At 38.4% G+C, this 25,908-nt stretch overlaps 1 protein-coding gene across 1 annotated transcript in view; it reads left to right on the top strand.

The window, feature by feature from the left end:
* Nucleotides 1-19,583: 19,583 nt before the first annotated feature.
* MAP1B (microtubule associated protein 1B) overlaps nucleotides 19,584-25,908 on the top strand; it is a 72,979-nt gene continuing 66,654 nt past the window's right edge. Inside the window, exon 1 of the mRNA XM_070743115.1 lies at nucleotides 19,584-19,821. Within this exon, the coding sequence (XP_070599216.1) occupies nucleotides 19,644-19,821 (178 nt within the window). The 5' untranslated portion in view covers nucleotides 19,584-19,643. The remainder of the gene's footprint in view (nucleotides 19,822-25,908) is intronic.

Consider the following 25,908-nt stretch of genomic DNA (forward strand, 5'->3'; position numbering starts at 1 on the left):
AAGGTCATTTCCTCATGCAACTACATTCCTACATGACATTATACCATTTTTCACATTCCATGTTTTAAATATGGGCCCAAAAATATGCTGTATGAAAATGGAAGATGTAGTAAAGGGACAAAGATTCTGGGAATGTCATAAATTCTAGCAAATGTTTGAAACTTCAGCAAAATAGATTTAGATAAGGTTGATTTCCTGGTATTGGAAGTACATTTTTGTAATATCAAGATGGTCCTGTATCCATCCCATGCCATCTTCCAGGCTATTTTAAAACATAAGTAGGTAGCTGGTGACTCCAAAGCGATCTGTAGCTCAATAAAATGGAGGTGTGATCCCTCAAAAACAAAAACAAACAAAATCAAGAAGAATAAGAAAAAGCATAATGCAGCTTCATCAACCAAGAAAAAATTCACAAGGAGAGTGGGAGAAAACTTTGTAAACATCACAATGAGTACTGCTTTACCCATTCAACGCCTGGTGCACCAGTTGCGGCCCTATCTGGATCGGGAGTCACTGCTCACAGTCACTCACACCCTCATCACCTCGAGGCTCGACTACTGTAATGCTCTCTACATGGGGCTATCTTTGAAAAGTGTTCGGAAACTTCAGATTGTGCAGAATGCAGCTGCGAGAGCAATCATGGGCTTCCCTAAATATGCCCATGTCACACCAACATTCCGCAGTCTGCATTGGTTGCCAATCAGTTTCTGGTCACAATTCAAAGTGTTGGTTATGACCTATAAAGCCCTTCACAGCACCGGGCCAGATTATCTCCGGGACTGCCTTTGCCGCACAAATCCCAACGACCAGTTAGGTCCCACAGAGTTGGCCTTCTCTAGGTCCCATCAACTAAACAATGTCGTTTGGCGGGACCCAGGGGAAGAGCCTTTTCTGTGACAGCCTCGGCCCTCTGGAACCAACTCCCCCCAGAGATTAGAATAGCCCCCACCCTCCTCACCTTTCGTAAGCTCCTCAAAACCCACCTTTGCCGTCAGGCATGGAGGAACTGAAATATTCTTTCCCCCTAGGCTTCTACAGTTTATGCATGGTATGTTTGTATGTATGATTGGTTTTATAACAAGGGTTTTTAGCTGTTTTAGTATTGGATTTCTACATGCTGTTTTTATCACTGTTGTTAGCCGCCCTGAGTCCACGGAGAGGGGTGGCATACAAATCCAATAAATGAATGAATGAATGAATGAATGAACGAACGAACGAACGAACGAACGAACGAACAAACGAACGAATGAATGAATGAATGAATGAACAAACAAACAAACAAACATCATCATTCCATCCATTCGCTGGCAAAAAGTTGCCTACCCCAATTTAGAAAACGGGACTTCAGAAAGAGTTTTACCAAGGGTTCAGAAGGGCCTTATGGTTAGCCCTCTTTTAATGCCATCCTTCCAAATGTTCTGATTGAAATATACCCTCTCATATCCTGCCATGATGCTTTATTGTGGAAGAGAGAAGGGGGAGTTTCTGGGGAAAGATGAGTGAAGAACACCCAGAGTGTATACCAAAAGTATATAATCTTAGCAAGGCATCCAGCTAAAGCAAGCAGACATCTATATTGGGCAGCAGCTGGGCAGATGATAAGTTTAGTAGCAAAACCAAAGACATCATTTCATGTTGCATAGAGAAAGCAATGATAAAACGCTTCTCTATTTTGAACCCCCTCTCCCCACATAGATGAGGTAGAGAATGTAATTCTGGATGATGGGTTCCCTCAACTGATATGGAACTCAACCTGCCACTGGGGAGGGCAGTAATGTGTTTATAATGCAACTAGATTAAAGCCTCTGGGACATCTAGTGTAGGAAAAGAAAATCTGAAGCTGTCAAGATAGAATTACAGTAGAAATTTGGAATGTAAGAAGCACTGATGTGGCAAAGCTCAAAACTGGTGAAAATTGTTAATGTACAGTCAATTTACGCCATCTTAGGCATCCTTGAATTGAGATGGATTTGAAACTAGACACTTTCGTACTATTTGTTATTCGTGGCTTTAAACATAAAGAAGGATGGCCTGCCTTTCATGGCCAAGAAGGATATAACAAAAACACTTCTTGGATATAATATAATCAATGACCAAATGGCACCAATTAGATTTCACTGATAACTCTTTGATACAATGAGTACTCATGTTTTTGTTCCAGATAACAGAGGGAGGGAGGGAGAGAGAAAGAGAGAAAGAGAGAAAGAGAGAAAGAGAGAAAGAGAGAAAGAGAGAAAGAGAGAAAGAGAGAAAGAGAGAAAGAGAGAAAGAAAGAAAGAAAGAAAGAAAGAAAGAAAGAAAGAAAGAAAGAAAGAAAGAAGAGTGTGATGAGTTTTATGGTCAGGTTCAATCTCAATTGATAAAATATATAAGTGAGATGTGCTGTTTGTAAGATACTGGAATGGAAAGTTGGAAATAGTCAGAAGGAAAATACAGTTGGACTGCATAGTTATTATGGTGTGTGGAAATAACCTTGGGAGATGACTATGGATATACTCAGTCATCCAGGTCATAATTGTCCTAAAGGTGCTTTTTCAAGAGGACAAGAGCTGAAGAAGCTTCTTAGATGAGAAGCGAAACATCTTCAAAGAAAAACAAGAACGTCTAGTTGCCTCTTGAAAAAATCACCTTTGGGACGACCTTGGGAGATGGGAGAATGAAATGTTGTCGTGGGAATGGAAATGGATGAGAAGGCATAGCCTGCAGCTACAGTACATTATAGGTTAAAAAAAGAAGGGAACCTCCTTAGCATATCAGGCTGAAATGGCATAAGATTTATATTACCAGACTTGAAAGATTAATATCAGCCTTCCAGGTAGGAAACATGACCAGATGAGCTAATTCTCTTTATTGTAAAGCTCACTAACAGAATCTTTCAAACTAAATAACACAAATTTTACATGCAAATTTACAGTCATCATGCGAATGTTAAGTGCTCTTATTTCATAAATGCAACTCCAACAATAATACATATGCATACACAAATAAACAAGTACATGTACAAGTGCAAAATTTGTACAACCAAATACGTATTCTACAATATAACCTTGGGAATCATCACTTATAAAATCTGATTTTTATCAGTATTCTTACATATTAATAAAAATTGAATCTCCTTATAATGCCCTTGGTTAAAGGATTGTAATCAGGAGCTGATTGCTCATACCTCTTGCTACCGGTGAGCTGTGCGCACAGAATGGGGAGTCTCGTGTGCATGCACACTACATGCGTGTGCATGAATCCCCAGAGTGATTTTGTTTCCACACATGCGCAAGAAGTGAAAACACACTAAAATCTCATGAGGGAACATGCGCGTGAATGAGATTTTTGGCGATTTTTTTGCTTCTGTGCATACGCAAAAGCAGAAAAACCCCATCTTCTCATGTGATTTTGGATCTGTGCATGCGCAGGAAGCAAAAAATACAAAAAATTAAAGAAAAAAGATGGTGGCGTCTGAAGGACCGGCACTGGAGGGGTTGCATGCAAATTGCTCAATCTGGCAGCTGCAACTGGAGCACAGTTACCTACTGCACCGGTAGCATCCCGTCCCTGATTGTAATCCACTTTGTTCAATTTGCTTTCACAATCCCTCTCCTTTTAAAAATACTTTGCATATTAGCACTTATACTTTGCATATTAGCATTTAGCATTTATACTTTGCATATTAGCATTTAGCATTTATACTTTGCATATTAGCATGTAGCATTTATACTTTGCATATTAGCATTTAGCCTTTAGCCTTCACAGTGCTTTCCAACCCTCTCTAAGCGGTTTACAGAGCGTGAGCATATTGCCCCCAACAATCTTGGTCCTCATTTTACCGACTTTGGAAGGATGGAAGGCTGAGTCAACCTTGAGCCTACTGAGATTCTATCTGCCAAACAGCTGGCAGTCGGTGATCAGCAGAAGTAGCTTGCAGTACTACACTCTAGTCTAACCATTGCACCACCAAGTCATATACTGTCTGTCTGTACTTCATTTACAGAGGTATCATTTACAGAGGTATAATTCTTAAATTTCAATGTAAAACTGTTCATGTTGCCAAGATTTATGAACACTTTAAATTTTAACTTTCCCATTACATACTTTGTTTGGGCTAAACCACAGGATCCCCGGTAGAAACTTTCAGAATGCATTTTTACATGGCATTAAAAATGTATGTTAGCTTCTTTCGTGGTATTTGTGTTCAGTTTCAATTGTTTGCAATGCCTGGTGTTGCAATACATTCTCATGGTAGAAACTCATTTAAAACTGAAGGAGGGCTAGGTTCCAAGGGCATTTATTTTGCTTGATGTAGGTGGTTACTAATGATGACAAGAGGCTTCCTTATTCGCTTATTTGGGATATGCATGTCAACCACAACACATTGTTATAAAAGAATGTATAGTTATGTACTAGTAATATAATTTAGCCCCTTCGTGGATTACTGTACTGCCTTGTCATGGCAAAGGGGCTTGCAGAGCACATAATGAGAAAGGCGGAGCTAGATGAATCACAAATTGGAATTAAGATTGCCGGGAGAAATATCAACAACCTCAGATTTGCAGATGATACCACTCTAACAGCAGTTGGCCTAAGGAGGGTAGTGAAAAAGTTGGCTTGAAACTCAACATTAAGAAAACTAAGATCATGGAATCCAGCCCTCTCAATTCCTGGCAAATAGATGGGGAACAAATGGAGGTTAGAGACAGATTTTATTTTCCTGGGCTCCAAGATCACTGCCAATAGGGAATAGAGTCAAGAAATTAAAAGACACTTGCTCCTGGAGACAAAAGCTATGGCAAACCAAGACAGCATACTAAAAAGCAGAGACATCCCTCTGCCAACAAAAGTGTGTATAGTCAAGGCTACTTTGACCACCTAGTGAGAAGGAAGGACTCACTAGAGAAGAGCCTAATGCTGGGAACGATTGAGGGTAAAAGAAGAAGGGGAGGACAGAGAATGAGGTGGCTGGATGGAGTCACTGAAGCAGTCGGTGTGAGATTAAATGGACTTCAGTGAGTGGTAGAGGACAGGAAGGTCTGGAGGAATGGTGTCCATGGGGTTGCAATGGGTCGGACACAACTTCACAACTAACAACAACAAAATATAATTTATCTCTCTATCCTAATATTTCCAAATAATTAGGGTAGTCTTGGCAACAAAATTGATAATTCTTATAAAAATATGTAATGATAATAATAATAATGGAAGTCACCAAACAGAAGAGAGAATTGGTAAATTTGTAAGTATCTCTATGATTATTAAAATATATTTTCTTATAATATTGCATTCCACTAACATTTGTTCAGCAATTTTGGGAGCATTAGTCATTCATATTTCCTAGTAACCTATTTTCAAGTTTGAAAGTTCTGATCTCAAAATAGTCTTTGGTGATAACAATTTTTCTATTATTATCACTCGGCTGCTTGGATAACAATGTCATTGGAGCTAAATATATGATTGTATCTTATTATAAAGCTTTAAAATGTTACTGAAATTTTGTCAAATAAAACCATAAGAACGATTTTCTATTGCCATACCACCTATTGCTAATTTAAAGGGATTAAATTTAAGATGGTAAAATTCTGTGATTGATGATATAAACATAACTTTTACCCAATTTATGTTTCTTTCAGTTATGGATCTATCTCAGTATTTCATTATAGTTGAAATAAAATAATTTTGAGATACATTTTGCTTAAAATGTGTTAAAAAATGGAGATTAATTTCAATAATACAATAAAAATAATACATTAATATTGCAATACTAGAACAATATAATCTTCACAATTTATGAAATTAATAGTTTTATTAATTTAGAATGGGAATGAATAATGCATAGTCTTTTAGATGTTTCAGGCTAAGTTCTCTAAAGATTGATGGAAATTCTAGTTCAGGGATATCTGTAAGGCCACATTTTTTTATTTAAAGCATATCAAAACAAATGTGTGTAACACGAAGTCATTTAATCATATAAAAACACAATAAATATCAACATTATATTAATATTATGTCATTCATTCAATTACTATTAAGAGGCAGGAGGATTAAAATAGCTGGCTCAAAGCACAACCAGTAACAAAGAGGAAAAATGCATAAATAATTTTCCCCAAAGTCCGGTATGCCCTTTTCATAATTCTAAATTATAAAGATGCTAATTAAGAAGTAACTATAATAAAAAAGTGAAATGCATTAATTATCAATAAATGTAAAACTGGTTTATGTCGACAGTGAAATAACTGTCAAGCAAGAAAGATCAGGTCTACACAAGAAGGACCAATTAAACTGATTTTTATTTTTTTTGCTAAGCAGCTCATTCACAGGAGTCTTCTGAACCAAGGGTTAGAACCTGTTTGGAATTTAATAAAGGGAGTTGGGCTTAGTCCGCTTGTGGCTACATAGGAATTTTAGGGCAATGATAACGAACCTTTTTGACACTGAGTGCCCAAACCGGAATGCGTGTGCATGCATTGGAGTGCTGGAAACCCGAACTGGTCTTCTGGTTTCCAGCATAGAAACATAGAAACATAGAAGACTGACGGGAGAAAAAGACCTCATGATCCATCGTCTGCCCTTATACTATTTTCTGTATTTTATCTTAGGATGGATATATGTTTATCCCAGGCATGTTTAAATTCAGTTACTGTGGATTTACCAACCACGTATGCTGAAAGTTTGTTCCAAGGATCTACTACTCTTTCAGTGAAATAATATTTTCTCATGTTGCTTTTGATCTTTCCCCAGCCAGCCAGCTGCTCTTCATATGTGCTGGAGCACCAGAAACCTGAAGACCAGCTGGTGGCGCATGCATGCCTGTTTTGGGAGGTGGTTTTTTGACTGTTTTTCAGCGCTCCGGGGCCCATGAAGACTAGCTGGCTGGCACGCATGTGCACGCCAGAAACCAGAAGAGTAGTTGGCGATGGTGCACTTGCCCACCGAGAGAGTTCTGCATGCCACCTCTGACACAAGTGCCATAGGTTCGCCATCATCATTCTAGATGGATTCCTCTTTTAACTGCCTCCAGGTTTTTCCTCCCCTTCTCTTATAATTTTTGGTTAATAGGAAAACAATTCTTCTTTATCTTGATTTTGGGTCATTTTAAGAGCATGTAAGTGCAGCTATTTAACAAGAACTTGGAAATAGCCCTGGTATTTACTAACAGCCAGTGAAGGGCTACCAAATTTTTTACTACCACATTGTGAGCGTGGCTTATGCAGGACGCCCTGCATTTTCTTTCAACATGTTTCAGTGCAAATTGGGTGCTCTGGGGTGAAGCTCCATTTTCGCAACCCCACTGCATTCTCCCCCATCTGGGCAGTACCCACCCCTGCTAACAGCTTTCCATTAAGTATAAATAAAGCATAATTTGTCTTTCTGAGATCAGCCTAATCCTTTATTTTTAAAATGAGTTGACACAACATATAATTTACTGCTATCAATAGCATATATTTTTATTTCATTTGGTAACTTGTACAACCTTTGAAAAACATTTTAGCAGCAGATTCACATTTTGAGCCCAAATGAGTTTATTTGCCTTTGATGCCATTATGGCAGTGTTTCCCAACCTTGGCAACTTGAAGATATTTGGACTTCAAGTTGCCAAGGTTGGGAAACACTGCATTATGGTACTACTATAAAGTTATGACTTGTAATGTGTTACATCCGTGTCTGTTCCTCATCATGTTGATGTCTGAATGACAAGGCCTGCATCATGACATTACAACGCAAGCTCTGTTCTTTTGTACTGTATTGCAGCATCGTACACAAGTATTTAAAGTGATAGAATATACACTACAAAGTAATGGATGCACATTTCATCACCTGCTCTCCACCTATGATATGGTGTTGCTGATCACGTACTGCGGCCTTTAAATAGCATTGCAACAAGTAATACAAGTATTTAAACCTTTTTTAAAAATATGTGCAATGCTTTGATTTTGTTGTCATTGCATTTCAATTTTCTGGGTTTAGAGAAAAATATACTATCCTGTAAATGTTTACATTTAAAATCAACCAAATTTTGTCAATATTTCCCCTGGAAATTGAAGATGCATATATCACTCTGTTAAGACAATACTATCTAATTAGGATCTAACTTTAAAACTTTTTGTATGTAGCAGCAAAATATTTAAAATATGTGCATGTATGTCCAGAGTATGCTACTTATAATACGATTGCTGCAGATAGCTTTTTATGGAAAACAATTAACTTCCAAGTTAAAGTCAAGAGGGTGATATTGACTTCTAAAATCCTGGGGCCAGGATAATTTAAATTACTGATGCTTTATTTGGTTTAAATACAGCTTTCAGTGCCTACCAGGCAGAGGTATCATTTAAATATCTTTGAAAATAGCATCTCTAATCTAAATTGCTGGTGGCTGCACATTTTCTTCTATAGCAGGTGATTTTTTAAAATTGCACCTTTATTTTTATAAATAAGGTAGCAAACATCTCTCTTTTTATGGGTTTTTGAGGTTTTTAGACGTTAAATTAATTAATTGGATCTAAGATACTGTATACTGTTTATTATATATTGTAAGCCGCCCCAAGTTCTCGGAGTGGGGCGACATAAAAGTCAAACAAACAAACAAGCAAACAGACACACACACACACACACACACACACACACACATACATAATATGCCTTCCTCCTATTTCCCCCCAAAACAATCCATCCTGTGAGGTGAGTTTGGCTGAGAGAGAATGACTTGGCCACAGCCAACCGACTGGCTTTCATGCCTAAAATGGGACTAGAATTCATAATTTTCAGTTTTCTAGCCTGGATTCTTAACCACTAGACTAAATCAGCAGTCACTAATAAGCTTTAGGATCCAGGGCTGTGTGTATGGAGGAAGTACACTCTCTCTCATATATCTAGTGTAATGAAAAGAAGGACCAGGGGAGACATGATAGCAGTGTTCCAATATCTCAGGGGCTGCAACAAAGAGGAAGGAGTCAAGCTATACTCCAAAGCATCTAAGGGTAGAACAAGAAACAATGGGTGGAAACTAATCAAGGAGAGAAGTAACCTAGAACTAAGGAGAAATTTCCTGACAGTTAGAACCATTAATCAGTGGAACAACTTACCTCTAGAAGTTGTGAATGCTCCAACACTGGAAGTTTTTAAGATGATGTTGGATAACCATTTGTTTGAGGTGGTGTAGACTTAGATTTAGATTCCTGTCTAAGCAGGGGGTTGGACTAGAAGACCTCCAAGGTCCCTTCCAACTCTGTTATTCTAAATTTAATCTAAATCATATCATCCTTCCTGCTTTTTTGGAAACATGTTTACAACATGTTCAGGAAAACACAGAACAATTATTACAGCATAAGATATTGTATCAATATTTCTGGTGCAGCAAGAATTCGGTGGTCTTACAACTTGGAAAGAAGGACCATATGATCAGAGAAAAACAGCATGAATGAAACAATAGCATATCTTTTCTCAAAATATTGTATAGCCAGGAACTGGCTTACAAGGCATATATATGATTATAGATGCTCAATTTATTTACTTTTTTCTTTGAAAATATATCAACTTCCTGTATTAAAATACTACTTGCTCCATAGTTTGCTGATTGCAGATTTGAAATGGTTGACCAATGAGGACATTTGGAATTTGGAAAGCATACTGTCAGTATTTTACCAAATAATTATAATCAATTCATTCCCTTTGTTATTACTGGGCACTAAAGAAACGTTGATTAGTTAAACAGTGCATGTATCAAGATGACAAAATATAAAGAAACAATATATCAAGTATTGAAACAAGATAACCTCTGGTAGAATACATGCATTTTGAAACACAAAATTTAACAAAAATATTTATGGTAGAATAAAAAAAACTTTTATTCATCTTATCATGCAATAAAATACCCAACGCTTGCATTTTCTCTGTATTGTCATGTACTGCTTGTTTTCTAGAAGACTAAGTTTGCTAGACCATCTTGATTCATGACAATAGCTCACTAAAATGAAAATAAAAATAAAATTTAATGGGATGTCACAGAAAATGCTGAAAACTATTTTTAGGCCATGCACAATTGTATATTATAAAAAATAATCAGAAATTATTTGAAACATCACATTTTCACTTGATTTAGCAATGGCATAAATGATAGAATCAAAAGTCCTACCTGATCCCAAATCTACAAACAAAATAAACAAACAAAAACTAAACACCCAATCCATCCGACAGAAAATAAAAGAGAATATACTACTGAAATTCACATACCCATAACAGCAACTATGTGTTTTCAAAGAATGTACTTTGAGAAACATTTCCTTAAAATATGCATCAGGAAAAGTGCTTGTCAAAATAATAATAATAATGGATTTGGTTTGGGTTTTTTTTTTTATAAACACATCTTGACCATAGGCCTGGTTATTAATATAGATGGAAGTCTGCCTTTATGGATCAGTGCTATACATGGGACCAAGAAGTATGGTATATAACCTGGAAAACCTAATAGATTTGTTCCTAAAAGTAATCAGGAGTTGAGCTAGATTTGAAAGATACTTTCTGAATTTTGAGCTTGGTTGTTTGCTTGCAGACATGGTGTTTTTATTCAGTTAACTTCATTAACACAAAATCTATTACCTGAATTTTAGAATTTGCTACTACTTCCCAATAATATTTCAAATTAAATGAGCTGTCAGAAAAGGTTTGGCATAACTATCTAGGAAGCAAATTATCTTGGTCATACTTTTTTTCCTATCGTAAGCAGCAGTCAGACTGATAGAAATGGAAATTTATATCATTTTCTTGTTATTTTGGAGAAGACAATATGAATTTGGTAGTTTACTTTACATAACAGAATTGATACTGCCTTTCTATTGTATAAGTTCTGCAAAAAACATAGGTCCTGAAAATTAATAAAGACATCTTTATATCCTTTATATAAAGGCAACCCCTCAATAAATATAGACTAAACCTTAAAAAGCAGGCAAATAATAAGTGTGGTAAAACAAGAACATACTATTTGACATTGAGTGGTCTTAGCTAAAAACAACCAAACAGAATCTACACACTAAGAGGCTTTTCATAGCTTCATCTATGTCAAACATATAACAAAGATGGTTAGATGAAAGCACCTTTGGGAAAGCTGTGTTGCCATCAACATGGCCTTCTTCATACTGATCAATATCCTCTCACATCTGAACTTACTAGAGAGTAACTTCTGTGGCCAATCAAATACAAATTCTAAAGAAATGTTGTTTAGTGGCATCTGACACTACCTGGAGAATAACATAGCACATGTCATAGAATAGCGTTTCTTAAAATATAGTCCTAGGATCCTCTCAGGGATCCTCAAAATCTTTATTTTTAAAATAAATTATTTACCAGCCTATATTGAAAAATAATACAATAATAAAACCCCATCAAACAATTGTAAGAAGTGGTAGTTGCAACAAATGCATCAATTTCAAATACTGTATTGATAAATATAACCCATACAAACAAAAGCTCTTTGGGGCTCCTCCATAATTTTTAAAATTGAGAATTTGTCCTGAGAGGAAAAAATGTTTAAGAAACACACGGACATACAATAATCTATGTTGTTCATCCATGAGGCATGTTTTATACTTTTTTAACTTGATATTTTACCAGTAGGAAATCCTAAAATAAAATATGCAAGATTCTAAAACAATTTTCAGGCAGAGGCATAACAAAAAGTGGCATAGAAAAGCAATAAGCAATCTATGAACAATGACTTTTCAAAGTTAGTATTTTAAAATGTTTGGGATGGAGCGTTTGATTTGATACTGAAAGTAAAGTAAAGATACTGAAAGTAAAGTAAAGTAAATCTTATTATGATTCTGAATGTACCATAATAAAGTAAATGTTTAAGTTACTGTATAAATATGTAATATGTTAAAATAGAATTCATTCTATTCTATTCAGAGAGTTATTGTTAATGGCGAGTATTCTGAGCAGAGACAGGTTACAAGCGGTGTGCCACAAGGGTCTGTTCTGGGTCCTATTCTTTTTAATATGTTTGTGAGTGACATAGGAGAAGGTTTGGTAGGGAAGGTTTGCCTATTTGCTGATGACTCTAAAGTGTGCAATAGGGTTGATATTCCTGGAGGGGTCTGTAATATGGTAAATGATTTAGCGTTACTAGATAAATGGTCAAAGCAATGGAAACTGCAGTTTAATGTTTCCAAATGTAAAATAATGCACTTGGGGAAAAGGAATCCTAAATCTGAGTATTGCATTGGCAGTTCTGTGATAGCAAAAACTTCAGAAGAGAAGGATTTAGGGGTAGTGATTTCTGACAGTCTTAAAATGGGTGAGCAGTGTGGTCGGGCGGTAGGAAAGGCAAGCAGGATGCTTGGCTGCATAGCTAGAGGTATAACAAGCAGGAAGAGGGAGATTGTGATCCCCTTATATAGAGCGCTGGTGAGACCACATTTGGAGTACTGTGTTCAGTTCTGGAGACCTCACCTACAAAAAGATATTGACAAAATTGAACGGGTCCAAAGACGGGCTACAAGAATGGTGGAAGGTCTTAAGTATAAAACGTATCAGGAAAGACTTAATGAACTCAATCTGTATAGTCTGGAAGACAGAAGGAAAAGGGGGGACATGATCGAAACATTTAAATATGTTAAAGGGTTAAATAGGGTTCAGGAGGGAAGTGTTTTTAACAGGAAAGGAAACACAAGAACAAGGGGACACAATCTGAAGTTAGTTGGGGGAAAGATCAAAGGCAACATGAGAAAATATTATTTTACTGAAAGAGTAGTAGATCCTTGGAACAAACTTCCAGCAGACGTGGTTGGTAAATCCACAGTAACCGAATTTAAACATGCCTGGGATAAACATATATCCATTGTAAGATAAAATACAGGAAATAGTAAAAGGGCAGACTAGATGGACCTTGGGGTCTTTTTCTGCCGTCAGTCTTCTATGTTTCTATGTTTCTATGTTTCTATTCTATTCAAGTACAGTATCTTATCTAAACAATATTATAAACTCCTGCTATACTCTCTTATTCTCTTATCAGTTACCATTCATGGATACAATGTAATTATACTTAATTAAGAGTTCATGGATATAATTTAATATTGTTGTTGTTATGTCAGTTGTCTAAATGTGACTTTTTTGCTTGGTATGTTATTAAGCTTTCAGATTACTAACATGCAATAACCATGTTGCTCCGCTTGCTCATTGAACTTTGCAAGCAGATTGCAAAAAGTATTCACTGGCAAGCACTTACATTAAAAAATTGTATGAATCCAATAGCAGAGAGGGATTTCTGCACTAGTGTTATTCATATTTGATTGGCTCAGTTTTATAATTGACTAGGCAGGTACTGGCTACAGTACCATCCTACAGTCCACAACTGCCCTTAAAAATGGCTTTTTTTGGGGGGGGGGTACTGTGCTAGAATGCAATTTGCTAGTTCTATGCAAATACAAGTAATAACTAGCATTCAGCATGGGTTTGTTAAAAACAGATCATGCCAAGCCAATCTTATTTCAATTTTCAACATAGTAACTAGATTAATAGACCAGCAAAATACTGTGGAGATAATACACTTAGGCAAGGTATTCAACAAAGTAGACCACAACCTACTTCTTCGTAAGCTACAAAATAGTGGGATAGCTCTATCATCAGATGGATTCACAACTGACTGACAAACTGCACTCAACGAGTAATCCTTAATGGGTCTATGTCTTCATGGAGAGAGGTAAGCAGTGGGCTACCACAAGACTCCGTCTTAGGCTCAGTACTCTTCAATATCTTCATAAACAACTTAGATGAACTTACCAAATTTGCAGATGACACTAAACTGGCAGGAATAGCTAACACCCTAAAAGATAGTCTCAAGATCCAGACAGATCTTGACGGACCTGAACAATGGATCCTATCTAACAAGATGAAAGTGAATGTAAAGTAAAGTCTTACACTTAGGTTAGAAAAAGTACATATGTAAATTGGATGAAACCAGGATTAATAGCAATGTGAGAGGAATCCTGGAGTCCTAATTGGAATCCTAACCAGATAAATATGAGCCAGCATTGTACAGCAGCAGCCAAAAAACCCAATGCAATCCTAAACTGCATTATCAAGGGAACAATCAAGATCAAATGAGATACTAATACCACTCTATAAAGCCCTAGTAAGACCACACCTAGTGTACTGCATTCAATTTTGGTTACCACACTATAAAAAAGATGTCAAGACTCTAGAAAAAGTACAAAAGAGAGCAACCAGGATGATTAGGGTACCAGAGACTAAAACATATGAAGAATGGTTGCAGGAACTGGGCCTGGCTAGTCTAGTGAAGAGAAGGACCAGGGGAGACATTATAGCAGTGTTCCACTATTTGAGGGACTGTTGCAGAGGGGAGGGGGTCAAGATATTTTCCAAAGCACCTGAAGGTCAGACAAGGCATAATGGTGGACACTGATAAAGAGAGATTCAACTAGAAATATGGAGGAACTTTCTGACAGTGAGAACATTCAAGTGATGGAACAGCTTGTCACCGGAAGTTGTGGGAGCTTCATCAGTTGAGACTTTCAAAAGATTGGACTGCCATTTGTCAGAAATAGTGTAGGGTCTCCTGCTTGAGGGGATAAAGGTGGGTTTGGAATAGATCACCTATACAGTCCCTTCCAACTGTTAAATCTGAAAGTCAAAACAGTTCTGTTAATACAGTTGTTTTACTGTCACTTTGCTTTCTTGTTATCATTTTAATGGCTTCTGCACATTCTTGATTATTATTATGTATGCTGCCCAAAGTCACTAAATGGAAAAGGCAGCTATGCAAATGATTAAAGTAAACTTATCTAATCTATCTGATATCATATACAATAATTTTGAAAACTAATGGCCAACCCATTGGCTGATTTTTGGTGGCTTGTAAACATGAAAACAATGCCTTTCCCTTGTCTTTGGCAATCGCCACACTCAAATAGCCAGTCTGGTGAAGAGAAGGACCAGGAAGTGACATGATAGAAACATAGAAACATAGAGTCTTCGGAGAGGGGCGGCATACAAATCTAAGTAATAAATAGAAGTCTGACGGCAGAAAAAGACCTCATGGTCCATCTAGTCTGCCCTTATACTATTTTATGTATTTTATGTTAGGATGGATATATGTTTATCCCAGGCATGTTTAAATTCAGTTACTGTGGATTTATCTACCACGTCTGCTGGAAGTTTGTTCCAAGGATCTACTACTCTTTCAGTAAAATAATATTTTCTCATGTTGCTTTTGATCTTTCCCCCAACTAACTTCAGATTGTGTTCCCTTGTTCTTGTGTTCACTTTCCTATTAAAAACACTTCCCTCCTGAACCTTATTTAACCCTTTAACATATTTAAATGTTTCGATCATGTCCCCCCTTTTCCTTCTGTCCTCCAGACTATACAGATTGAGTTCATTAAGTCTTTCCTGATACGTTTTATGCTTAAGACCTTCCACCATTCTTGTAGCCCGTCTTTGGATCCGTTCAATTTTGTCAATATCTTTTTGTAGGTGAGGTCTCCAGAACTGAACACAGTATTCCAAATGGGGTCTCACCAGCGCTCTCTACAGCGGGATCACAATCTCCCTCTTTCTGCTTGTTATACCTCTAGCTATGCAGCCAAGCATCCTACTTGCTTTCCCTACCGCCTGACTGCACTGCTCACCCATTTTGAGACTGTCAGAAATCACTACCCCTAAATCCTTTTCTTCTGAAGTATTTGCTAACACAGAACTGCCAATACAATACTCAGATTGAGGATTCCTTTTCCCCAAGTGCATTATTTTACATTTGGAAACATTAAACTGCAGTTTCCATTGCTTTGACCATTTATCTAGTAAAGCTAAATCATTTACCATATTACAGACACCTCCAGGAATATCAACCCTATTGCACACTTTAGAGTCATCGGCAAATAGGCAAACCTTCCCTACCAAACCTTCCCCTATGTCACTCACAAACATATTAAAAAGAATAGGACCCAGAACAGACCCTTGTGGCACACGGCTTCTAACCTGACTCTGCTCAGAATACTCGCCGTTAACAATAACTCTCTGATGTCTATGCTTCAGCCAGCTGCAAATCCATTGAACTATCCAGGGATTAAGTCCAATCTTCACTAATTTATCTATCAGCTCTTTATGTGGAACTGTATCAAAGGCTTTGCTGAAGTCCAGGTAGGCAATATCCACGGCACCACCTTCATCCAACACCTTTGTGACATAGTCAAAGAAATCAATGAGATTAGTCTGACATGATTTGCCTTCAGTAAAGCCATGCTGATTTGGGTCCAATAAGTTTTTATTTTTTAGGTGCTGATTTATCCTCTTTTTGAGTAGAGTCTCCATCATTTTAACTACAACTGATGTCAAGCTAACTGGCCTGTAGTTACCAGCTTCTTCTCTACTGCCCTTCTTGTGGATAGGCACAACACTGGCCATTCTCCAATCCTCAGGAACTTCTCCTGTTAACAGGGATTGGTTAAACAAATCAGTCAGGGGGGTAGCAAGGACAGATCTGAGTTCTTTAAGAACTCTGGGGTGGATGCCATCTGGACCCTTTGCCTTATTTATCTTTAATCGTTCAAGTTCTTCTAAGACATCAGCTTCTAAGATCACTGGAGCTGAATCCGTACAGCTGGAAGCAATGCTATATCCCTCTATAGTATTATTTTGTAAGGTGTCTTTTGAGAAAACTGAACAGAAGTAGCTATTGAAATGGTCAGCAATCTCCTTATTCCCATTAATGCATGTATTATTCCCGGTACTAAGCTTCGTGATGCCACAGTTTTTCTTCTTCTTATCACTAATATATCTGAAGAAGGTTTTATCCCCCTTCTTTACAGATTTTGCAATTTCTTCCTCTTTTGAGGCTTTAGCAGCATATATTATCTGTTTTGCCTCCTTCTGTCTCATTTTATACACCTCCCTATCAGCTATACTTCCAGACTCTTTATACCTCCTATAGGCAGCCTTTTTTTCATTTATAGCCCTTACATCATTGCTAAACCATAGCGGTTTCTTCTTCCTTTTACCTTTAGTTATTTGTCTTACATACAATCCAGTGGCTTTTAAGATGGCCTTTTTTAATACAGTCTACTGGGTTCTCGCTCCTGCCATTTTATCCCTCCCCTTTAATTCATTATCTAAATATTCCCCCATTACATTAAAATTTGTTTTTCTGAAATCCAATACTTTGGTTGCATTATAGGATTGCTCACAATGCGTTTTTACATCAAACCACAAACATAGATGGTCGCTGCAACCTAAATTTTCTCCCACCTTGACCTCTGAAACCCAATTCCCATTCATAAAAACTAAATCTAGAATATTCTCCCCTCTAGTTGGTGTCTTAACCAGCTGTGCCAGAGCTGCTCCTGTAAAGGCCTCTACTATATTCTTACTTTTGCATGATAACAATGTCCCAACATTTGAGGGTCTGCGACAGAGAGGAAAGAGCCAGGCTGTTTTCCAAAGCACCAGGAGGCCAGGCAAGGAATAATGGATGGAAGCTGACCAAGAAGAGATTCAACCTGGAAATAAGGAAGAACTTTCTGATGGTCAGAACGATCAACCAGTGGAACAGCTTGCCTGCGGAGGTTGTGAGAGCTCCAACACTTGAAGCTTTCAAAGGGAGATTGGATTGCCATTTATTTATTTATTTACTTACTTATTTAGTTAGTTTTATTTTATTTATTTGTCAAACATGTATAGGATAGTAGTAGTTTGTATAAACATAAGTAAAAGATAACGATACAAGAGAACAAGAGGACAGGGACGGTAGGCACAATGATGCGCTTATGCACATCCCTTACAGACTTCTTAGAAACGGGGAGAGGTCGACTATAGACAATCCAAGGTTAAAGTTTTTGGGGTTTGGGAAAGAAACCACAGAATGATGTGGGGACTCCTGTTTGAGCAGGGAGTTGGACTAGAAGATCTCCAAGGTCCCTTCCAACTCTAATAATAATCTGAATATTACTCTTTGTTTGGACTTTTCTTGGCCCCGTGTGGCCTGTGCTTCCCCCGGTGTGCCTGTGCCTCCTTGGTGGGACACAATAATTCCCCTGTTTTTTCCTGGATTAAGATGTTTATTTTATTTGTTTGTTTGTTTTGTCAAGGTTGTATTGCTGGTATTCAAAGATGTAATAGTATAGAATAGAATAGAATAATTTATTGGCCAAGCATGATTGGACACACAAGGAATTTGTCTTTGATGCATATGCTCTCAGTGTACATAAAAGAAAATATACCTTTGTCAAGAATCATGAGGTACAACACTTAATGATTGTCATAGGGTTCAAATAAGCAATGAAGAAACAATATTAATAATTTATAATAATTAATAATAATTTATTAGATTTGTATGCCGCCCCTCTCCGAAGACTCAAATCATAGGATACAAGCAAGAAGTTGCAGTCATACAGTCCTAAGTGGGAGGAAAAGGGTGATAGGAATGATGAGAAAAAACTAGTAGAAATAGTAGTGCAGACTTAGTAAAAGGTTTGACAGTGTTGAGGGAATTATTTGTTTAGCAGAGTGATCGCATTCAGGGGAAAAACTGTTCTTGTGTCTAGTTGTCTTGGTGTACAGTGCTCTGTAGCAGTGTTTTAAGGGTAGGAGTTGAAACAGTTGATGTCCAGGATGTGATGGGTCAGTAAATATTTTCACCGTCCTCTTTTTGACTGGAGCAGTATACAGGTCCTCAATGGAAGGAAGATTGGCAGCAATGGTTTTTTCTGCAGTTCTGATTATCCTCTGAAGTCTGTGTTGGTCTTGTTGGGTTGCAGAACCAAACCAGACAGTTATAGAGGTGCAGATGACAGACTCAATGGTTCCTCTATAGAGCTGTATCAGCAACTCCTTGGGCAGTTTGAGCTTCCTGAGTTAGCGCAGGAGAACATTCTTTGTTGTGCTTTTTTGATGATGTTTTAATGTTAGGTGACCATTTTAGGTCTTGATATTAATAACAATAATAAATAATGATATTTATATACATGATACTAGTAAAAGAGAAACATTAGGACAGGGGCGGAAGGCACTCTGGGGCACTTATGCAGGCCCCTTGAAGGTGAAGAATCAACAGGAAAAAGAAGTTCGGACGGGGCTCGGGGAGTCCGAGCAGGCCCCACTCCTCATTGCTGGCGCTGTTTTTCTAGCCACCGCCGGCTCCCCTCATCCTTCCTCCTTCCGGAGGCAGCGACGGGAATGATTTGCTGCAAATGACATCAGCCGCCTGTGGTGGCTGCTGTTGGCAAAGCGGCGGCGGCAGCGCGTGGCTGCGCCGGGTCTCCCCACCTCCCCCACCCCGCCTGTTTCTCCTCAGCCGCCGCCGCCTCCCTCCGCCTTCTTGCCAGGTCCCAGCCCCGCACTGTCTCGGTATAAAAACCCGCCAGCCTCCCCGCCCTCCCTCACTCTCCCGGCTGCCTGGAGCGCGGCGGTGCCTCTCGGCGCGCTTCTTTTTTATTATTACATTATTATTATTATTATTATTTTTCCACCCCTGCAGAGGGAGGCGCCTTTTTGGAATTAAACCTTGTCGACGCCTCCCGCCTCTTTTTTTTCCTTCCCCGCCGCCGTCGCCCTGAGGGAAAGAGAGAAGAGCCGGGGAAGGCGCTGCGAAGGGAGGGAAGGAGGGAGGAGGAAGAGGAGGGAGGAGGAGGCGTCGGCGGGCTTTTGCCAGGATGGCGACGGTGGTGCTGGAACCCGAGTCGGAGCCGTCTTGCAGCCTCCCCGGCGCTGTGCCCCCTTCGCCGAGCCTGTCGCACCGCTTTCTCGACAGCAAATTTTATCTGCTGGTGGTGGTGGGCGAGTTGGTCACCGAGGAGCATCTGAGGAGAGCCATAGGCAACATAGAGCGAGGTAAGGCGGCGGCGGAGCAGGAGGAGGAGGCGTCCCCCCTCCCGCCCCGGTGTGGCTCCTCTCTTCCTTCTCGCCTTGCAGGGTTTTCGGGAAGAGGGACTTTGATTTTTTTTTTTTTACCCTCTACCCTTTTCCTCCCGCCCTCAAAGCGCTGGCTTGGCCGAGGAGGAAAAGGGAAGAGATTAGAGGCGCCCTACAGGTTGCACCAAAGTCCTCACTGCCTACGACCTTGGTACCCGCCGCTCCCCTCCGTTCCCATCGGAACTTCGGTTCCTTGCCTCTTTATGGCGCAATTGTCGGGGAACTAGTTGGGGATGGTTCAGCCCAGCGGAGATCCCAAAAAGGAAAATCTGATGCAACCACTCCCTTCTCTCTCTCTTCCCCCCCTCCACCGCTTCCCCTCCCCTTCCTCTTATGTGGATCCTTGTATTAGGAGGGGTGAGGACTCTCTCTCTCTCTCTCTCTCTCTCTCTCTCTCTAGCACTGCAGTGCTACTGTGGCTAGCCCGTGTCCATATTTAACCCCCCTTCACCCCACCCACGGTCACCCCTCGGAGAGATCCACACTTCTAGGCGTTCCTTGTGCACAGAAGAAAGAAAAGGTGAAAAAGAAGGAAAGAAAGAAGGACCGAAAGAGAAAGAAAGAAAGAAAAAAAAAACGGAAGGGAGGTAGGAAGAAAGGAAAGAAAGAAAGAAAGAAAGAGGAAAGAAATAAAGAGAAAGGAAAGAAAGAAAGAAAGCTGCAGGGAGGCTCTGAAGGGTGGAGGCAGCAGTTTGTCCCTGATGAGAGAAGAAGAAATGACATCCTTGTAATTGATGGCTTTGGGTGGTTTTTTTCCCTTTTTCCTTTTTATCCATAGCTGACTTCAAACAACAAGGTTAAGAGTTTATTCCCTCCTCATTCTTAGAAAAAAAAAACCTTGTTCTCAGGGGATATTTCAATTCATCCATCTTTCCAGTGATGTAGGACAGGAAGCAGAAGGAAATGAGATCTGGGAGGGGTAATCTGTCCAGGGAAATATTATATGATATTTTTTAACTCCATAAAGTACATTTCCTAGAGGTTTGTATAAGGATGTCTCTGCTTCTGAAACAGCAAATACAGTAGGTGTTGGGAGTATTATGCCTTTCCCCAGAAAGATCTGCAGTTGACTTTGGCGTTTTTGCTGCACCAAGAGGCACAAGGAAGGTGCAGTTGATCTTGAGTTTTAACTTTTCTCTTCTGTGAGTCATTCCTTCCCCTCCCTATTGTCATCATTTACCACGCATCCCACCCCCCACTCTGGCTCAGAGCAGAGGTCGTTCCAGTCTTTGCTTGCCAGCAACAGTGTCTCCTTTTTCTTTTTTCTTTTTCTTTTTTTCCTCCCCCCTCCCACCTCTCTCTACTGCTGCTAGAGAGTCTGCCCAGAGATACCGGCGGCATGGTGGGCGTGGTGCAGTCCGCAGTGCGGTCCCTATGGCAGCCCATAGCTGACAAAGGGCGTTTATACAGTCAAGGAGAAAAAGAGAATTATATTTAGGGTACATTTACGCACTGTTTGCTTTTGCTCCCTGAAAATTGAGGAGAAAGAGCTTTAGAGAGCTCGGGCGTTGCAAAATATGTTACTTCTGAAGATAAATACAGCAGCTTCTTTTGTTTCTAACTTTCGGTCATAAGTGATATGGAATTTTTCCACCCCTCAAGCTTTCTGAGTATAGTGCAGATTTTGGAGAGATTTTTTTTCCAACACAAACAACACAGAGACATGATAATTATAGAATAAGGAACGCTTTATTTGTTATATCTTACTATTGCTTGGTTACAGATGATTACAGCTTCTTTCAAATGTCGCAGCAATATAAATCGAGGAAAGCAATTTTGCAGTACAAGTAGAGTAAAAGGATATGTATTTTGAGTATCAAAGCTGGTTATATTCATAAACTTTTAAGCAAATTCTCTCTTTGATTATTCTTTCCTTAGAAAAGGAAAACAAGGGATTTCAGCCATTGTCAGAAACCCTTGGCTACATGTAGGTGTGGTTCATAATTACTTTGGGATTTGTTCTTGATTTTGTATTCTAACGAATTTGCACTATACATTGATTTCTGTAATCATAAGCAAAAGTTGCTGGAAATGATCTTTGGTCATATTCTTTTTAGCTACACCTAAAAGTTTTAGTTTAAGTCTGAATGTGCTGCATTTTGATTAATAATTTAATAATATTAAAGCATTTGATGACAATTTTTGCTTCAAGAAAAAGAATAAAATTCCTATATTGGTTTTTTGTTTTTCACTGCATAGTTAAATTGTAGCATTTTTTGATACTGGATAGATACTGGATTCTGAACACAAAATGATGACACTTATGAACATTCAAGGGATTTACCCATGTCAGTGGTTTAAACCTTGATTAGAAATGTCTAGAGATTTTTTTTGTTAAAAAATATACAGCAGCTTGATTAAATGTGTAGTTGAACAGGGATTTTACAGCAAGGCCTTCGTGGTTTCATGATTCTGCACTCTTTAGTTTTGGCCCTTGGACACCACCCTGGACGATGCTCAATTAATATGAATCACTGCAGAGAAATCTGAGAGGCTATCATCTATGGATGACGTAGTAAAATATTATGTTGAATAAATTGAATTTCTTTTAATATTACCAAATGAGATTTAGAGGTCACATCTGTTTAATAATTATAGAAAATCAATTACAATATTTATTTCCATATATCCATTCCGCCCCACCCCCACCCCATACCTATGGAAAATCTAACAATTGTGAGTCTGCACAGATTGCTGATAAAGACTTGAACTGACAGAAATGATTGACAGACCTAATTTATTTTTTTAAGAAATAAATAAAAATTCCTTTCAGTATATTTTTTATTAATTGCTCCTGTTAACCTATAAGACCAATCTTTCCACTTTTTAGTGTAGAATTCCATGTGATAATTGTGTCAGAAATGCTGACTCACAGAGCTCTATTGTGTGTACAGTACACTGATTTAACAGTGGATCTTTAAAAGGCTTCCATATTTAATTTTAAACAAGGCTTGCCTTTGCAGAACTTATGATGTATATATGTTTTTTTAAAAAAAATCTTGCAAAAGCTAGTATTCTAAAAATAACTAAATTTGATTACCAAATATTTAGTAACATCTTCCTGATTTGGTGCCCTCAAACATAGTAGCTAAGGATTATAAGATTTAATACAAAGCAATCTTTCAGAAATGTCCAACTAAATCTTTCATTTACCAGCATGAATGTACATATAACATACAAACTGAAAATATTTGAGTTCTGTCATATTCATGTGAATGATTTTGAATACATTATCCATATGCTTCTCATTCTTGACATTTGTGTTAACTGGATCCCATAAAATATGAACACTTACATACCCTTTATATACCTGGAAATGATATGAAATGTATTAAGAAATAAAAATAAGGTATGAAACAGATAGAAAAAAATAATATCCTAAAATAATAAATGTAGTACCGTAAGTCAGAATAATTTTTATATACCATATAGAAAAACTATTAATTGGATGTCCTCCCAATCGTTTTCAAACTCCCTGTAAAATTTAGATCAGCCTGGCTTTATACTAGAAGACATGAAATCAAACAAGAGAAAAAGGTTTAAAGATATACTACATGCATCGGGTATAAAATAAATTCTGGGTCAATTTTCCAGACAAACTCATGCAACCTAGAGATCCAAGCTGTAGATGTCACATTAACTTTTGGAATTTACATAAGAACTATCATTTCCAGTTTAAAAAAAGAAGCCATGAGTTTTCCATTAGTGGAAAGGAAGATCTTCCAACAAAAAGTATTGCATGTCACAATAGACCACAAATTCTGACATTATATAGAGCTTTGTCCCACATTCCTAATCAAGGCAGAAGTTGCTTTCTGTCAGTCAGACCTTTTGTTGAAATTTGGCAGAGATTTACTAATGATGTCATAGTTGAAGTGGAGAAAACTGAAGTAGGAATCTTTTCTTTGGACCGAATATGGATTCCCTTTTGGAAATTTTCAAAAAGGCACACTTCCAAAATTGTATACTCATTAGATTAAAATACGATTTAATTTGACTGATTTAAAATATTTTTAAAAAAAAATATGCCAGCCTGGTGTATTTTTAATAGTTCTGGAAACAATTAGAATGAAATAATTTGGAAGAAGCATGGATATGATTTAATTATTTTATTGAACACATTAAATAAACAAGATTAGCAACTCAGCAGATATGCTACTGAAGCACTGACGACTGTTGATGTTTTAATTCTAACATGATGTTTTAACTCCAGCAAATTCTTATGGTTTTGTTAGAATGGGAATTTGAATGTGCTGTAATTCATACAGCAATCTCACCTTAAACAGTTCTAACTCAACAGGTGTTATCTCCATCCAATGTAGTGGAATTGGTCTTTTGCTCATATGGCATGACTTGGTGTCATGTCTAACCTCTGAACTCTTTCAGCCTCCAAATTGCTTCTTTGGGGTAATGATCCCCAGTGATTAGAGCAGATATAACAGGACAGACTAAACACTGTTGCATCAGTAGACAAACTTATACCGTGGTACCTCTACCTACAAATGCCTCTTCTTATGAACTTCAATATTTTTTTGCCTCTTCTGAAGAACCATTTTCCACTTACAAACCCGAGCCTCTGAAACTGTAACCAGAAAAGGCAGGGAGAAGCCTCTGTGGGGCTCATCTTGCAATCTCCTGGGGGAAAACAAGGCGTCCATAAGAATATAAGAACATAAGAAGAGCCATGCTGAATCAGGCTAAAGCTCTTGAAGTCCAGCATTCTGTGTCACATAGTGGCCCACCAATTGTCCATGGGGATCTTGAGCTTAAAGAGAAGCAAGATCCTCCCTTGCCCCTGACCCCCAACAAATGGTACCCAAGGGAATCCTGCCTGCCTCAACCAATATAGAGGCGGTACATAGACATCCGTTTCAATAACCACCGATACACTTGGCATCCATGAAGCTATCAAGGCTGACAGCTGTCACGACCTCTTCTGGAAGTGAATTCCATAAACCAACAACCCTCTGGGTAAAGAAATATTTCCCTTTATTTGTCCTCGCTTTCTTACCTATGAGCTTTAGGGAGTCTCCCCTTGTTCTAGTATTGTGTGATAGAGAAAATAATTTTTCTCTATCCACCTTTTCTATCCCATGCATGTTTTTATACACTTTGATCAAGTCACCCCTTAAACGCCCTCTTTCAAGGCTGAAGAGACCAAGGCGTTGCAACCTGGTATCATAAGGGCGGTACTCCATGCCCTTTTTTTGCACCTTTTTCATTCTTGTTGCCCCTTTGTTGCCCTTTTTCCCATCTTCCTTGTGGTTTCCCCAATCACACGCATTATTTACTTTTACATTGATTCCAATTGGGAAAATTCTCCTTACAAACTTTTCTACTTAAGAATCTGGTCACGGAACGAATTAAGTTCGTAAGTAGAGGTACCACTGTAATTGGATTTATTTATATTCATTCATTATGTTGCTTACTTTATTTGGAAATAGTCTTACAGGATCATTGTTGAAATAGAGTCTGACAATAAATCTCAATAAATCTGTTTGTCATAGTTTTCCCCCCACTTCACTTAACCATTACATTTAATTCAGCTGATGAAATCTACAACCTAATTAAGGAATTATATGCATATGTATTATTTGGTAAATCTCATGTTTAATGTTTGCCTCCAGAAGTTGTGGGTGCTCCAACACTGGAGGCTTTTAAGAGACTGGACATCCATTTGTCTAAATGGTATAAGGCCATGATCGGGAACCTTTTTTGGTTCGCGTGCCAAAAGGATGTACAGTATGTGGCTACGCTAGCATACTTGCACGTGCCCATTCCCCTTCCCTTCCCTCCCCGTGTATGCAAACCCCCCCCCCACCCGCTTCCCCTGTGCATGCTCATAGGCCTCACTGAAGTGAAAAAATGGCCAAACGGGCAAAACCAGAAGTTCAGAAAAACGGACTTCCAGTTTATTCATTGGGCTGTTTTTACATTCCGGAATTTCAGGAAGTTTCCCTGAACCCTCTGGAGTGCAAAAATTAACACAATGGCAGACCGGAAATA

Source organism: Erythrolamprus reginae, chromosome 2, assembly GCF_031021105.1.
Source record: "Erythrolamprus reginae isolate rEryReg1 chromosome 2, rEryReg1.hap1, whole genome shotgun sequence".
NCBI classification, from domain to species: domain Eukaryota; kingdom Metazoa; phylum Chordata; class Lepidosauria; order Squamata; family Dipsadidae; genus Erythrolamprus; species Erythrolamprus reginae.